The sequence below is a fragment of the Babylonia areolata genome, chromosome 7 (genome assembly GCF_041734735.1).
Source record: "Babylonia areolata isolate BAREFJ2019XMU chromosome 7, ASM4173473v1, whole genome shotgun sequence".
In the NCBI taxonomy this organism is placed as follows: Eukaryota; Metazoa; Mollusca; class Gastropoda; order Neogastropoda; family Buccinidae; genus Babylonia; species Babylonia areolata.
In genome coordinates, this window is record NC_134882.1 from 13017817 (window position 1) to 13032980 (window position 15164).

The window sequence follows — 15164 nt, forward strand, 5'->3', positions numbered from 1 at the left end:
GGAACAGTTAGTTTCCACTGGTCTTTTGTTTGTTTTCCCTTGAATGTAAGATATTCCCTCAAACACTCGGCACACAAACATGCCAGAAACACATACACGCATTAACACAAGCACACAAAAACATGCTCGCTCTCTCTCTCTCTCTCTCTCTCACTCACACACACACACACACACAGAGGCAACAGAGGTATAGTTATGTAAGGCTCTGCATATAGTCCCCAAGGCATTCAGATAAAAACTGGTCGGTAAACAGGTAGGTTTCCAGTCACATCATCAAAGCCTTAATTAAAAAAATGCTTTCGGCTAACATTAACACGCAAAAAAAAAAAAAAAAAAAAAAAAAAAAAAAAAAAAAAAAAAGTAAGAAAGAACAGAAAAAAGAAAAGTCATTAATGAGCTACACATATTAACTGAATATTTCTTTAACACTTTACAAAGAGTTTTCCAGTAGTGCCCAAGGAAGGAAATATATAACAGATTCGCATCATACACACACACACACACACACATGTACACAGAGTCACTCACACATGTACACACACTCTCTCTCTCCCCCTTTCTCTCTCTCTCTCTCACACACACACACACACACACACACACACACACAGTCTCGCTTCACGCTGATCTGAATCAACATCCCTGTCTTCACAGAGGCAGGACAGAATTGCCAGTCACTGAAGGGTAAAACCTTTCCAAAAAAATACCCAACCAACCACAGTACACGTGATCAGCCGCACAAAATAAAATCCAGCAACCAATCAGTCACGTGTACAAATGAGCTGGGGACCAATCAGACGTCTTCTGCAGCAGCTGTCAGGCAGCAGCCAATGAGAGCTCAGGACCCGAAGTCAGCCAGCCAATCACAACGTGTCCTCTTGACAGGGGGACGGTCCTCAGTGCTTCTGGCTGTGATGGCGGGGAAGCTGGGAACCGCGAGGTCTGGCGGCAGGCAGAGCAGCAGCCAGACATCAGGCGGAATGGTAGGCAGACACAACAACCTCTGGAACTGTGCAGCATGCAGAGGAAGGGGAAAAAATGAGGAACAGCAGACCGGTGAGCTCACCGTCCACGCCAGTCTGGAAGAAGAAACAAAACAAAGAAAGATGTTACATGGTCTCTGTTGAAACTTCTGTTCATCGGTGTACTACCAGTACTACAGACAGTTCTTTTAGTTACATTTCTTTTCTCTTTGCAGTCTGAAGATGAGGAAAAGGCTGAAGGTTAAAAAGACCTAAAGCCTTTAGCAGCCATCCGGGCAGTGAATTCCTATCCACTGTGTACAGGGCTCGGCACAGGACGGTGGGCAGCAATCCTCTCCTGCCATTGTAACATTCCCAACTCAAGTCACAAACCCATTCACACCTGGGTGAGGAAAATCAGAGTAAAGTGTCTTTCCTGAGGCCAAAAAAACCCCCCCCAAAAAACAAAACCTGCTTCAATAAAGCCTCAATCCCTGATCACTGCTGAACACTGGATCAGAAGTCTAAAGCCTAAGGGATTATGCCACAGCACCACCAATACCTGTTATAAATGATCTTCCCTCATTTTGTTTTGGTATTTACTTTTGTGACCAGCACTGCTGACAATTAACGAATGAAGGAACGAACTTGATTTCTATAGGGTGTGAAGAAATGTCCACACCCATGCTGTGTGTTCACAGTGCCACCCACCCACCCACCCACACACACACACACACACACAGAGACAAAAACAACAAGAAACAATCAAATGCCTGCACAGCAGACAACACACCAACACACACACACACATACACTCATACACACACACTCACTAACATACACACACACACACACACACTGACAAATATCACTGATAGCGAAGAACGAACACACACTGACAAAACTAATTCTTGAACAGAGTGTAAGATCCCACTGACAACGGACCTCCAAAAACATGTCTGGTGAATAGACGATTACACTGAAGATCTCTCAGACACACTCACACATGCACACACACACACATACACAAGCACACACACACACACATACACACACACCACACCACACACAAACATGCTCACAACACACCACACACACACACACACACACCACACCACACCTCACACACATACAAACACACACACACACACACCTCTTCAATGCCGCTTCATGTGCAGAGAGAGGTGGTCTGAGCGGCTGAAGGCACGGTCACACACGGTGCACTTGAAGGGCTTGTCGCCCGTGTGTTTGCGGAAGTGGCGGGTCAGCTCGTCCGAGCGGGCAAAGCGCCAGGTGCAGCCATCCCACGTGCAGATGTACGGCTTCTCTCCTGGTGACGGCACCACAACAAAACAAACAAACTTTATTTACATGTCATACTGTGATCCATGTCAGTGTTCAGTGGGTTATGGAAACAAGAACATAACTGATATACGGCATCTCTCCAGGTGACGGCACCACAAACAAACAAACAAACTTTATTCTCTTGTCATACTGTGATCCATGTCAGCATTCAATGGGTCATTGTAACAAGAACATAACAGATGTACGACTTCTCCCCTGGTGACGGCACTACAACAAACACACAATTCGTTTGGTTATGGAAACAAGAACATAACCAGAAGGCACACCCCTGAAAACGAAGTATGGCTGCCTACATGATGGGGTACATAAGCAAAATGGTCACACACATAAAAACGTTACATGTCTCTACGAGTATGCATGTGTGCGTGACTGAAACCTGATTGAATGACACAGAAAACGAATGATAATGAAAATAAAATAAATAAATAGATTAAAAAAAAAATTTTTTTTAAAAGATGATAAATAAGCAAAAACATGTAAAAAAAACAACAAAAACAATCCCCCCCCCCCCAAAAAAAAAAAAACAACAACAAAAAAACTACAACAAAAAACAAACAAACAGGACACAGGACAATCAGAGTGAAGTGCCTGTCCCACGGACACACCACCACCACCACCGTGAAGAAAAGGGTTTTGAACCCTGGTCAGTGGTGAACACTGGATCAGAAGCCCACCGCCTAACCATGGTGCCTCCCCTCAGACAATGACATCAACCATCCTCCAATTTCTACTAAACAAACAAACAGAAATGTTTGAAATTTTCCTTTCACATTTTCACTTGAAATCCATATGGACAATTCCCCCCCCCCCAAAAAAAAAAAGCTACCAGCTTTAAATGCAGCAGCACAACAACAACAACAACAACAACAACAACTTTTATTTACTTCCTTTCACATTTTCACTTGTAATACGACACTCGACAAATTTCCTAAATGCTAGTGGCCGAACTGGTGACCTGAATAATCATCCCCTGATTGCTGCCCCATGGAGTGAGCTCCACCCTGGTGACAGGCACACCTTGTGAACCGGCCTGTCCTCAACCGCAGTCCACATCACCAGCCAGGCAAGCCATCATCACTTTGCCTCTAACCAAAAAACCTGCCAGGAACAAGACAGGGCACCCACCCTGTCGCTAACAAATAAAAATAATGAATGCCTTGAGGGCAGGCTGTGTTTATATTTCAAGCAACAAACTCGTGACATTAGCTTCAAATCTGACGGGCGCAATAGCCAAATGGTTAAAGCATTGGACTGTCAATCTGAGGGTCGCGGGTTCGAATCACGGTGACGGCGCCTGGTGTGTGAAGGGTGGAGATTTTTACGATCTTCCAGGTCAACATATGTGCAGACCTGCTAGTGCCTGAACCCCCTTCGTGTTTTTATGCAAGCAGAAGATCAAATACGCACGTTAAAGATCCTGTAATCCATGTCAGCGTTTCGTGGGTTATGGAAACAAGAACATACCCAGCATGCACACCCCTGAAAACGGAGTATGGCTGCCTACATGGCGGGGTAAAAACGGTCATACACGTAAAGCCCACTCGTGTGCATACGAGTGAACGCAGAAGAAGAAGAAGAGCTTCAAATCTGCAAACAGGTGGTCTGATGCATGGCAAACAAACAAACAAACAAACTCTGCACCCTCAATGAGATTCTTGTCTTCTCTTAATGACGACAGGGAGGACACGGACATTTGCTGACATTTTTATGGACTGTCACAAACCCTCCTGTTCATGAACTGGGGGGGGACTAGGGGTTGATAGGGGATGGTCGATGAGGGGTTGATAAGGGATGGTCGATGAGGGTGAGTGGGACTTTGGGAGGGGGGGGGGATGTCAGGGCTGGGTGTCAACAACAGGACGCCTAGAGACACAGGGAGTCAGCTCAGCCCTCCCCTGAGGCCTGGGGCCCAGGACTGTCATGTGCACAATCACTGGTTTGAAAGGCATAAAACCTGCCACATTCTGTCTGTCACCTCATGTGATCCTGATGTATTCAGGAAGGCGTGTGGGGGGAGCAGGACTAGGGGGGCAGGGAGGGAGTGGGGGTTGGGGCAGAGGTGTAGGATTCATGATTTGCTTCCCTGCATCATCAAGCAGACTGACAGTCTCTGCTGTCATGTTCTCCATGCTGGGTAAAAAAAGAAAAAAAAAAAAAAAGGAAAGCCTGGTGGGTTAACCTTTCCCCCTCCTCAATGTCAGCTGAGCAAGGATGGAGTTTTTCTGTTGTTTTTGATCTTATCCTGTACATGTGATTCTGGGTTAATGACGCTGCATTTATTTTTTATTTATTTTTATATCTCCTAAAAGACTTGGGAGTTTTACAACAAAACATTGATCAACAGCATAACAAATATTCAAGACTAACTTTAAACAATTATCACCTTTATTTAGGATATAAACTCAGGATTTATTCTTTCTTCTTCTTCATGAACTTGCATTGAAAATTTTCATGACTAAACCATCAAAATCTGGCTTTTTTTTCTTTCTTTGTATCCATCACTGAACGTCACGCATGAATTCCCTGTTCTATCATTAATTTCCTTGCTGCTGGTTGAACGTGCTTGTTGCTGCTGCATCTTTCCAAGTCGTCATCGTTCATTTGCCAACACTCATGCATCAGTGGATACACATGTTTAACTTATTCGGCCTGTCTGTCTGTACCTGCCCTGTCTGTCTGAACCCCCCCTTTTGTGTGCAGTGTGCATAAGATCAAATATGCATGTTAAAGATCCTGTTATGTTATTTCATTGTTTGGTGGGTCTGGGAAACAAGAACATAGCCAGCATGCACCCCCCCCCGAAAGCAGAGCGTGGCTGCCAACATGGCAGGGGGAATAAACAGAACAGTCATACATGTAGGAGGAGTTTGTATTATACTCCATGTTTGGTGTAACATATACTTACCATGTCAAACTGATGCAAACTAGGCCTATCGGTTTGCTCTGCTTGGCCAAATTTCGCACGGCTAACAGTGAAAAGACGAGCAGTCTTGCCCCCGGTCCGCTCTCAGCCAATCAAACGCCTCTAAAAGCTATAAGCGCTGAATCATTCCTTTGGCCAAGGCTCTCCACGCCATCTTGTCAGGTTTACGCTCTGTCTCGTCTTACGCTTTTTTTGGCTATTAAGCGTATTCATTTGGCCTTATTTTGCTGCATGCGGCTTGAATACGAATGATGAGCGCCCAATGGCAGCTAGCTATCAGTCAACTCTACTACCACCAAGGTAGCGGGGGGGGGGGGGGGGGGGAGCCTGCTGCACAAGTAACCTGTGTTTGTCAAGCGCTAAGAGCTCAGTCTCTGACCAAAGGGCAGGCGCTACTTTTACTCCAAGAACACACGCCATCAGCTCTCTCACCTGTGTGTGTTCGGCGGTGAGCCTTGAGGTGGGAGCTCTTGGTGTAGACCTTGTTGCAGCCCTCAAAATCACACCTGTGCACGCGGCGCCGCTGCTTCTGCTCCGACCACTCCAGGGCCTTCAGCTGCAGGCTGCTGAGGGAGTGTGGGGAGTCGTGGGCCGGCTGGGGCACCGGGGGAGGGGAGGGGTGGTTGTGGTGGGGGTGGTGGGCCGGGTGGTGGTTGAGGTGGTGCTTGGGCGAGGCGGGGGTCCCGTCGCGGTACTTGAACTGTCTGCACGCGCACACACGAAGAGAGAACACACACACAGAGGTTAGGTTATGGGTTGTTGAGCATTGTGTACAGGATTATTTTTATTTTTTTTTTTATCTATTTGTTTGTCTATGTATTTATCTATTTCTTTCTTTCTTTGTCTATGCATTTATTTATTCATTTATTAATTTTATTTGTTTATTCATTTCTCTATGTGTCTATCTATTCGTTCATTTATCTGTCTATGCATTCATTTATTCATTTATAATTTATTTTATATTACTCGTGTATCTCTCTGTCCATGTTCACAGTCTTTGTTCTCCTTCCAACAAACATGCACCAGCCACAATACTTTTTCACCATGATAAAATCACCACACAACACCACTACCACTGGGGCTACAGGGGCTACTGATTGCATGTGTCTGTCTTGTTCCACCGAAAACAGCTATTTTTTTTTCTTTTAAAAGAAGGGGGAAGAAAAAAAAGAAAAGAAAAAAAAGAAGCAGAAGAAAAAGAAAAGCAGCAGCAGCAGCAGCAGCAACAAGAATGAATGAAACAAACGCCTTTCTTTCTTTCTTTCTTCCCCAGGAAATTAATTAATTATGTACGGTGATCAGAGTGGTATCAAGCTCTTTGCCGCTCTTAACCACACACACACACACACACACACACACACACAGATCTCAAACAGCTCTTTTGCACTCTTAACCACACACGCACAGAGATCTCAAACACAGTACACACACACACACACACACACAGATCTCAAACACAGTACACACACACACACACACACACACACACACAGAATAGTTCTCTTTCTCTCTCTCTCTCTCTTCTATTCATTCCCATGACAGTGTACTGATGTTGGTTAATAAGGAAGGAGACTCGGAGGGGTGGGGTGGGAGGGGGGGAGGGGGGTAGGCAGGTGAGTTAGGGATTCAGGAGGGAAGGAAAGACAGAGCTAAGCTCAAGGGGAGGGAAAGAGAGAGAGACAGAGAGAGAGAGAGAGACAGACAGACAGACAGAGACAGAGAGAGAGAGAACAAAAGAGAGAGAGAGTGAGAGAGAAGAGGGCTAGAGAGAGGAGAGAAGGAGAGAGAGAGAGAGAGAGAGAGAGAGAGAGAGAGAGAGAGCGAGAGAGCAAGAGAGAGGGAAAGACCAAGAGAGAGACACAGAGAGAGACATAGAGAGCAACAGAGAGAGAGAGAGAGTACAAGAGAGGGAGAGAGAGAGAGAGAGAGAGAGAGAGAGAGAGAGTCACCTGCATCATCAATCAATACTGTCTCTCCACCTCCCCAGCCTTGCTGACACACCTTGCTCCTAAAACATCCTCCTGGCCCCCCCACACCCCTTCCTCCCTTCCTCACCCGCCAGCCACCGCCACCACCAAAACATCCCCCTTTGGGCGTGTCCCCCACAACCACCACCTCCCCACTCACATCCCACTCCCTCTCACTCCTTCCTTCCTCCACCACACCTACCCCCCCACTCCGACCCCCCCCCACCCCCACCCCCCGACCCCCTACCCCTCCCAGCTTCTTTTGGTTTCTTTATCAGCATGTCCACCACCCCCATGTATTGCATACATCTGTCACCACTTGTTATTTATCCTGCGTCGGCTGACCACTGGAAAACTGATCACTGGTCAGAAAATGACCCACTAAATGACCAGTCTCCTCCACACCCTATCTCCCTCCCCCCCCCCCCCCCCGCCCCCCAACCCCCATCCCCACCTCCCACCCCAACCTCCATCAAACTTCTCCAGATTCTTTCACTTCGTGACTGCACTAAAGTCTACTTACCAACGATGCCTTAAAACACTCTGTTTACTGATGCTGACATTATTATTTATTTATTTATTTATTTTTTGATACGCTTATAGTTGACTTCATCAAAGTTTTTGCGCCTTATACATATTATTATTAGTAGTAGTAGTTCTTTTTTTTTTTAATGTATTTATCTATTATTTATTTACTGTATTTTTTCTCGAGGCCTGACTAAGCGCGTTGGGTTGCGCTGCTGGTCAGGCATCTGCTTGGCAGAGGTGGTGTAGCGTATATGGATTTGTCCGAACGCAGTGACGCCTCCTTGAGCTACTGAAACTGAAACTGAAACTGAAACTGACACTCTCTGTACACACACACCGACTACCTTCGTTCACACCGACACGTTGAACACACCTCTCCTACACAACTGTCCAAAAGCTGACACAGCTAAATCAACTTCAGCACGCTTATTGTGTACAGCAAGAGTCAGGAAGCAAAGCAAAAAAAAAAAAAAAAATCTTTCAAGCAAACCATTTGGCACAAAGCAGACTCATTGCCCACGGATTACATGCCACATCTGCTGTATTATCTCTTCTCTCTAGGGATACAGGGAAAAAAAAAAAAAGAAAGAAAGAAAAAAAGAGAGAAAAATGAAGGTTCAGTTTCAAGGCCTGGTTAATGATGGTGACATCTGATACCTGATGATAGAACGATGGGGGATGGAGGGGGGAGGTGGGGGGTGGGGGGGGGGGGAGTGGGGGGTGGGGAGTTGGGGGGGGGGGGGGGGTGGGGGGGGGTAACAAGAATTCCACAGTGCCTCAGGCAAATCAAGTTTTACAGCCTCTGTAAAATAAACATTTGTTTCTTCTTTTTTTCTTCTCCCCCCCCCCCCCCTGCCTCCTCCCACCAGGTCAATCTCTACCCCTTCTGATTAAAACAGCATTACAGTCTGGTTTTATCTCTTACGTTTTTCACACTGAGTATGCACACACGCACACACACACACACACATAAACACGTAAAAACAGTATGTCTGCACACACACACACACACACACACAGGCACATACGCACAGAGGCACACATACACACCCACAGAGAGAGAGAGAGAGACAAACACGTACAAACAGTATGTCTGCACACACACACACACAAACAAACAAACACACACACACACACACAGGCACACACGCACACCCACGCACACGCACACACACCCACACGCAATAATAAACTTACTCTGAAGCTTCTTGGATTCTGCGGAGAGGGAGGAGAGCGGCTGATCCTATCTTGTTGACAGACTCCACAGCCTGGCCCTGTTCATCAGGATCTGTTGGGGCACACACAACACCAACACTGAGGCACAATACCTCTCTTCACATGCACAGAACCTCCTTCCACTTAGCATTAGACAGGTAATGTGTGTGTGTGTGTGTGTGTGTGTGTGTGTGTGTGTGTGTGTGTGTGAAGTGGAGTGCAGTGAGGGAATTGAAGAAGAGGGATGGGGCACACACAACACCTACACTGACGCACAATACCTCTCTTCACATGCACATGACCTCCTTCCACTTCAGAGTGAGTAGCATTAGACAGGTAATGTGTGTGCATGTGTGTGTGTGTGTGTGTGTGTGTGATGTGTGTGTGTGTGTGTGTGTGTGTGTGTGTGTGTGTGTGATGTGTGTGTGTATGTGTGTGTTTGTGTGTGTGTGTGTGAAGTGGAGTGCAGTGAGGGAATTGAAGAAGAGGGATGGGGCACACACAACACATACACTGATGCACAATACCTCTCTTCACATGCACATGACCTCCTTCCACTTCAGAGTGATTAGCATTAGACAGGTAATGTGTGCGTGTGTGTGCGCGTGTGCCTGCATGCGTGCGTGTGTGTGCATATGAGTGTGTGTGTGTGTGTGTGTGTGAGTGTGTACGTGTGTGTGTGTGAGTGTGTACGTGTGTACGTGAGTGTGTGTTTGTGTGTGTGTGTGTTGTGTGTGAATTCCAATGTGCATGTAAAAGTATATGTATGTCTTTGTATGTGTGTGTGTGTGTGTGTGTGTGTGTGTGTGTGTGTGTGTGTCTGTGCCAGTTCCGTTACATACAGTAAGCAAAAAGCGAAATCATTCAACATAAAAACCAAATTGACATGCATGCACAGGCCCATATGGGGGCACACACACACACACTTTGCCTCTCACTCTCTCCCCAACCTCCCTCCCAAAATGAATCATATGCATGCAGACACACACACACACACACACACACACACACACACACAATTCTGTCTGCATGAAACACTCCATTAGGTAACAGCCACAGTGAAAGTTCACTTTATCAAAAGTTTCTTTGTATTTTTTGCTCCTGTGTTTGTGGCTGCACTGGCCAAGTGTTGAGCCATGTCACACTTCCCAGTGTAAACACATCCATCACCACGCCTATATTGCCGAGGTGAACGCGGACATAGTCTGTTTCTTTTCATAGTGTGTGTGTGTGTGTGTGTGTGTGTGTGTGTGTTTGGAGACATACTGTATGTACGTGTTTCTGTGTGTGTGTGTGTGTGTGTGTGTGTGTGTTGTGTGTGCAGACATACTGTATGTGTGTGTTTGTTTCTGTGTGTGTGTGTGTGTGTGTGTGTGTGTGTGTGTGTGTATGTGCAGACATACTGTATGTACGTGTTTGTCTGTGTGTGTGTGTGTGGGTGGGGTGGGGGGGGGGGGGTGAGGAGGGGGGTGTTTATCTTACAGTGTGCATGCTCGTGAACACACATGTGCACCATCACTCACAAACATGAAAACACACACACACACACACACACACACACACACACACACACACACGAGAATGACAGCACAAAACCCAAACCAAGTGACTAACAACCCTACCCTCCTGCCCCTCCGCCTCCCCTACATCCCCCCCCCCCCTCTCTCTCTCTCCCTCACCCGGCATTCTGTTTCCAGGAAGCATAATATTCAAAGTCGATGATCTAACATCTTCTCTGATGTCACTTATAAAGTGTTTGGAGTATGTGATGATGATACATCAAGGCTTCAACTGGCCACTTGGCTCAACGCTCAGCATGAGACCGGAGGAGATTGACAAACGCTTGCAGCTGGGCCAAAAACCCCGAGGAGCGACAGCTGTGTGATCAATGATTTCTCCACTGCAATGGGAATTCCTTTACAGCAGCACATCATTTTGTCACGGACCAACGACTCTCAACGAGGAGGCACGATTGCAATTGGCTCTTCAGTGCTGCAGCCTTGGGGGGGTGGGGGGGGGAGGGGGTGGGGGGTAGCTGGCCTTTGGTGACACTGTTTGTCCAAAGGCCCTCTTCACCAAGAACAGTGGGGATGCAACTCGGGCAAGACACTCTCCACGATAATCAAACTCTACCCAACTGAAGAGGGGGTGTCAGGTAGTCGGGACACGACAGCATTTGCCTCCTCTGCTGTTCTGTTGGGATGGTGGCAGTCAAGACACGACGCGACGGATTTATCCTAAATTATCACACAAAAGTGACCCGGTGTGCTGCAGCTCCCACCCACCTTTCTTGCCCACGCGGAGGTCCAGCCCTTGATGGACTTCCATGGCGTTGTTGTCGTTCAACGGTCGTCTGCTGGTTGACAGGTCCACAGGCTCCGTCTGCACTACCTGCACACAGACACAACCACCACGAATGGTAACGAAGGATACAGACTGATGACGAAGAGGAAGAAGAAAAGCGAGCATGATGAAGAGAAGACAACCTCACACATCATCGTCATCATCATCATTGCTGGTAACGTGCACACAGGCCATAACAACCACAACAATAACTGGATACAGGATGGTGATGATGCTGCTGATGATGATGTTGATGATGACGATGATGCTGCTGCTGCTGCTGATGATGATGCTGCTGCTGATGATGACGATGATGCTGATGATGATACTGATGATGCTGATGATGATGACGATGATGGAAGTAGAAGAAAGAAGCGGGAGCAGAAGAAGAACAAAAAACAAGGAGGAGGAGAGGAAAACGAAGAGGAAGTAAAAGAACAGGAAGATCCTTCACACAGTCATCATCATCATCATCACCATCATCATCATCACCGATGGTAACAGCTGATGAAAAGGCATGAAGCACCACAATGATGGGATGTGGCTTTCCATGCTGAACATCACTCTGCTTGTCACACTGTACCAGTCCCAAGTGCTGTGCACCGAAACAAAACACGTAACATAACAAAGTGCTGGAACTTTCATGCACCCAACCCGCCATCCCGACCTCCCCCTCCCCACACACACACACACACTTTCCTTACCATTTTCTGACAAAGTCAACGCGATCTCCCTGTTTCCTTCAACAAGGAAACCTTTGAACGTCTCTTATCTGTACTTTATACATACACACTGACACACACACACACAAACACACACAAACACACGCACACACAAGCCACAGCACCACCACCACTGAGTAGGCTTCAGGCTGAAGTTTTGAAAGTTGAACACCCACACACACCCACCCACCCACACACACACACATCCACCAGCGTGGAGTGAGAGGTAGGTGCAGGAAGGAAGGAAGGAAGGAAGGAAGGAGAGAGACAGAGTGTCGAACAATCACAGCACCACCACACACCACCACTGTGTCACCCACAGCCAACAACCCATGGACTGGTTGTAAAACTATACCCTCGACGCATCACATTGCATAAAAAAAAAAAAAAAAAAAAAAAAAAAAAAAGTTAAAAAAAAAGAGAGATGCGCAGAGAGAGGGAGGAGTCGAGGAGGGGGGAGGGGGGGGGGGGTGGAGGGGGAGGTGAGGAAGGGGGAAGGAGGAGGGAGAGGTTTGTGCTGAGGTCATCACTGCATAGACAACTGTTCTTCCCTGCAGCCGACCTGAGTAGCGAAGAGATGGGTGTGTGTGTGTGTGGGGGGGGGATTGGGGGACGGGGAGGTGGAGGGGGGGGGGGGCAGAAAAAGCCTGTGTCACCCCTGTCGTTGCTGCACTCTCCCTCGCAGCGGGGGAGAGGTGTAGGTGGTTAGGGGGGGGGGGGGGGAAGGAGGAGGAGGAGAGGAGGAGGAGGAGGAGGAGGAGGGGAGAAGCGTGGTTGACAGAATAGAAACGACAGTCGAGGAGGCCGAGTGCAAGTCTACAGTCAGTCACAGTGACATGCCGGGATGAGAGAGAGAGGGGTGGAGAGAGAGAGATAGTGTGTGTGTGTGTGTAGAGAGCAGTCAGGAGAGCTTCAGCAGTATCTCACCACTTGTGACGACAGAGGCCACCCTGCACTGCATTCTTCAGCAACCCTGCCCGCCCCCCCCCACACAACACCCCCTCAACCCCTCTCCGCCCTCCACCCCCCCGCCCCTGACCCTCCCACACCCGTCTCCACCCACACACCCTCCATCCCCCCCCCTGCCCCACGTTAAAGGTCAGTCCGTCAGTCAGCCAGCCTCACAGCCAACCCCCACCGCCACCGCCCTCCCCGTCACCTCCCACCCACCAACTGTAGTTACAATCCTATATATGTACTGTGAGAGGGTATGGATACTCTGCACTCTGCTGCACGCACACACACACACACACACACACACACACACACACACACACCTCTGCCAAGTCTCGGTGTCACCACCCTCCCACACACACGCAGTTCTTTATCGTTTCGGGGGGGGTGGAGTGGGGGAGGAGGGGGTGAGGGTGGGGCAAGTGGGGGTGTCTCTGATATTATCAATACGAACAGCATAACGTAACGCGGTTTACGAACGTCAACACTTTTCTTCCGTACTTCTATAAGATTCTTTTCACTTGTAAGTGTTTTAAAAGAAAAAAAAAAACAACTTTGGAAGCTATACAACTGTTCAATCTTAAAAAAAAAAAATAATGGTTTCCGCATATATAATACATTACGATCTGGGTCTGTTTAAAGAAACTCCGGTATAACAAATAAATAAATAAATATATATATAAACTTTTCAAAAGATACGTTTATATATATATATATATATATATATATATATATATATATATATATATATATATATATATATTAAAGAGGTATATATATAGAAATAAAAAAAATCCCGACAAATGCACAGGAGAGAAAGATTCTGACAATGGAAACTTCTGATCACAAGACAAGACACAGACAGACAGACAGACAGCCACACACACACACACACACACACACACACACACACACACATATATATATATATATATATATATATATAGAGAGAGAGAGAGAGAGAGAGAGAGAGAGAAAGAGAGCTCCCTGCCCGACAGAACGGAACCGAACAGAAGCAGACAGGCAGCAGAATCAAGCTACCACATACAGCAGACGGTTCCTTCCTCTGATCACACACACACACACACACCCGGCCCCTTCTCACACAGCCCACTAGACACCGACACCACCACCACCACCACCACCACTACGCTCCACTGCTGCTAGGCCGTGGATATAGCCGAGCTAATCAACTGTAGCTCCCTGCTAATCATCTAGCTGCCTGCTCAGCTCACTGCACTGCCCAGACTCCCCCCCCCCTAATTCCCTCCCCCTTCCCTCCCTCTCCTCCCCCCCCCCACGTCTCTCTCTACCCACACACGAGAGAGAGAGAGAGAGAGAGAGAGAGAGAGCACAGGTGAAACACACACGACTTCTTTTTTAGGTAAGCCACCACCACCACCACCACCACACCGCTACCGATATCCAGGTGAGGGAGAAGAGGGACTGTTCATCCCCAGCAGGTGAGGGATTATTGGTGGTGGGGAGCCCCTGTCGCTGCAGTCAGGTGGAAAGGGGGGGGAGGAAGGCGGGGAGGATAGAGGGGATGGGGGGGGGGGGGTTGGGGGGGCTAGGGGGTAGGGGCAGGGAGGGGAAGATGTAACCAGCTTTTTTTTTTTTTTTTTTTTTTTTTTACAGCGTGGCTCTATACTGTACACCACGTGCCACATAACCACTGATGACCTGTTCACTTCTCTGTTCATCGCCCCACACACACACACACACACACACACACACACACACACACAAAGAGTAACGCACACACACAGAAGCACACACACACACTGAAGGGAGGAGTGAAGACAACGCCCACAAGGCAAAGGTTGGAGAGAGTCGAACAAGGCGATGGGGATGGGGATGTGTGTGTGTGTGTGTGTGTGTGTGTGTGCGCGCGCGGTGCGTGTGTAGGCGTGTGTGTCCGCACGTGTTTTGGTTGTGTGTCCACCACGTGTGTGTTTTTGTGTGCGCGCGCGCCTGTGTGTGTATAATGGGCGGGGGGATGTGTGAAGGATAAGGGAATGGGGGAAAGGAAGGTTGACGGAAGAGCGCAAAGCAAGGACCGTGAACTGCCGACAGGAGAGGTAAGGTAAGGGAGAGAACGAGGTAAGGGACGTAACTCCTGTCTCCATCAACGTCATCAGACAGCCAGCAATGGCGGGGCGGCCAGAGCCTGAGGGGGGTCGTCGGA

At 47.8% G+C, this 15164-nt stretch overlaps 1 protein-coding gene across 2 annotated transcripts in view; it reads right to left on the reverse strand.

Moving 5' to 3' along the window:
* Positions 1-404: 404 nt before the first annotated feature.
* Positions 405-15164, reverse strand: part of LOC143284156 (uncharacterized) — a 193882-nt gene continuing 179122 nt past the window's right edge. For both annotated transcript variants that reach the window (XM_076590814.1, XM_076590815.1), the window contains 5 exons: positions 11243-11348; positions 8940-9030; positions 5680-5951; positions 2113-2289; positions 405-1076 (listed from right to left, as the gene is read on the reverse strand). In XM_076590814.1, the coding sequence (XP_076446929.1) occupies positions 2117-2289; positions 5680-5951; positions 8940-9030; positions 11243-11348 (642 nt within the window). In that variant the 3' untranslated portion in view covers positions 405-1076; positions 2113-2116. The remainder of the gene's footprint in view (positions 1077-2112; positions 2290-5679; positions 5952-8939; positions 9031-11242; positions 11349-15164) is intronic.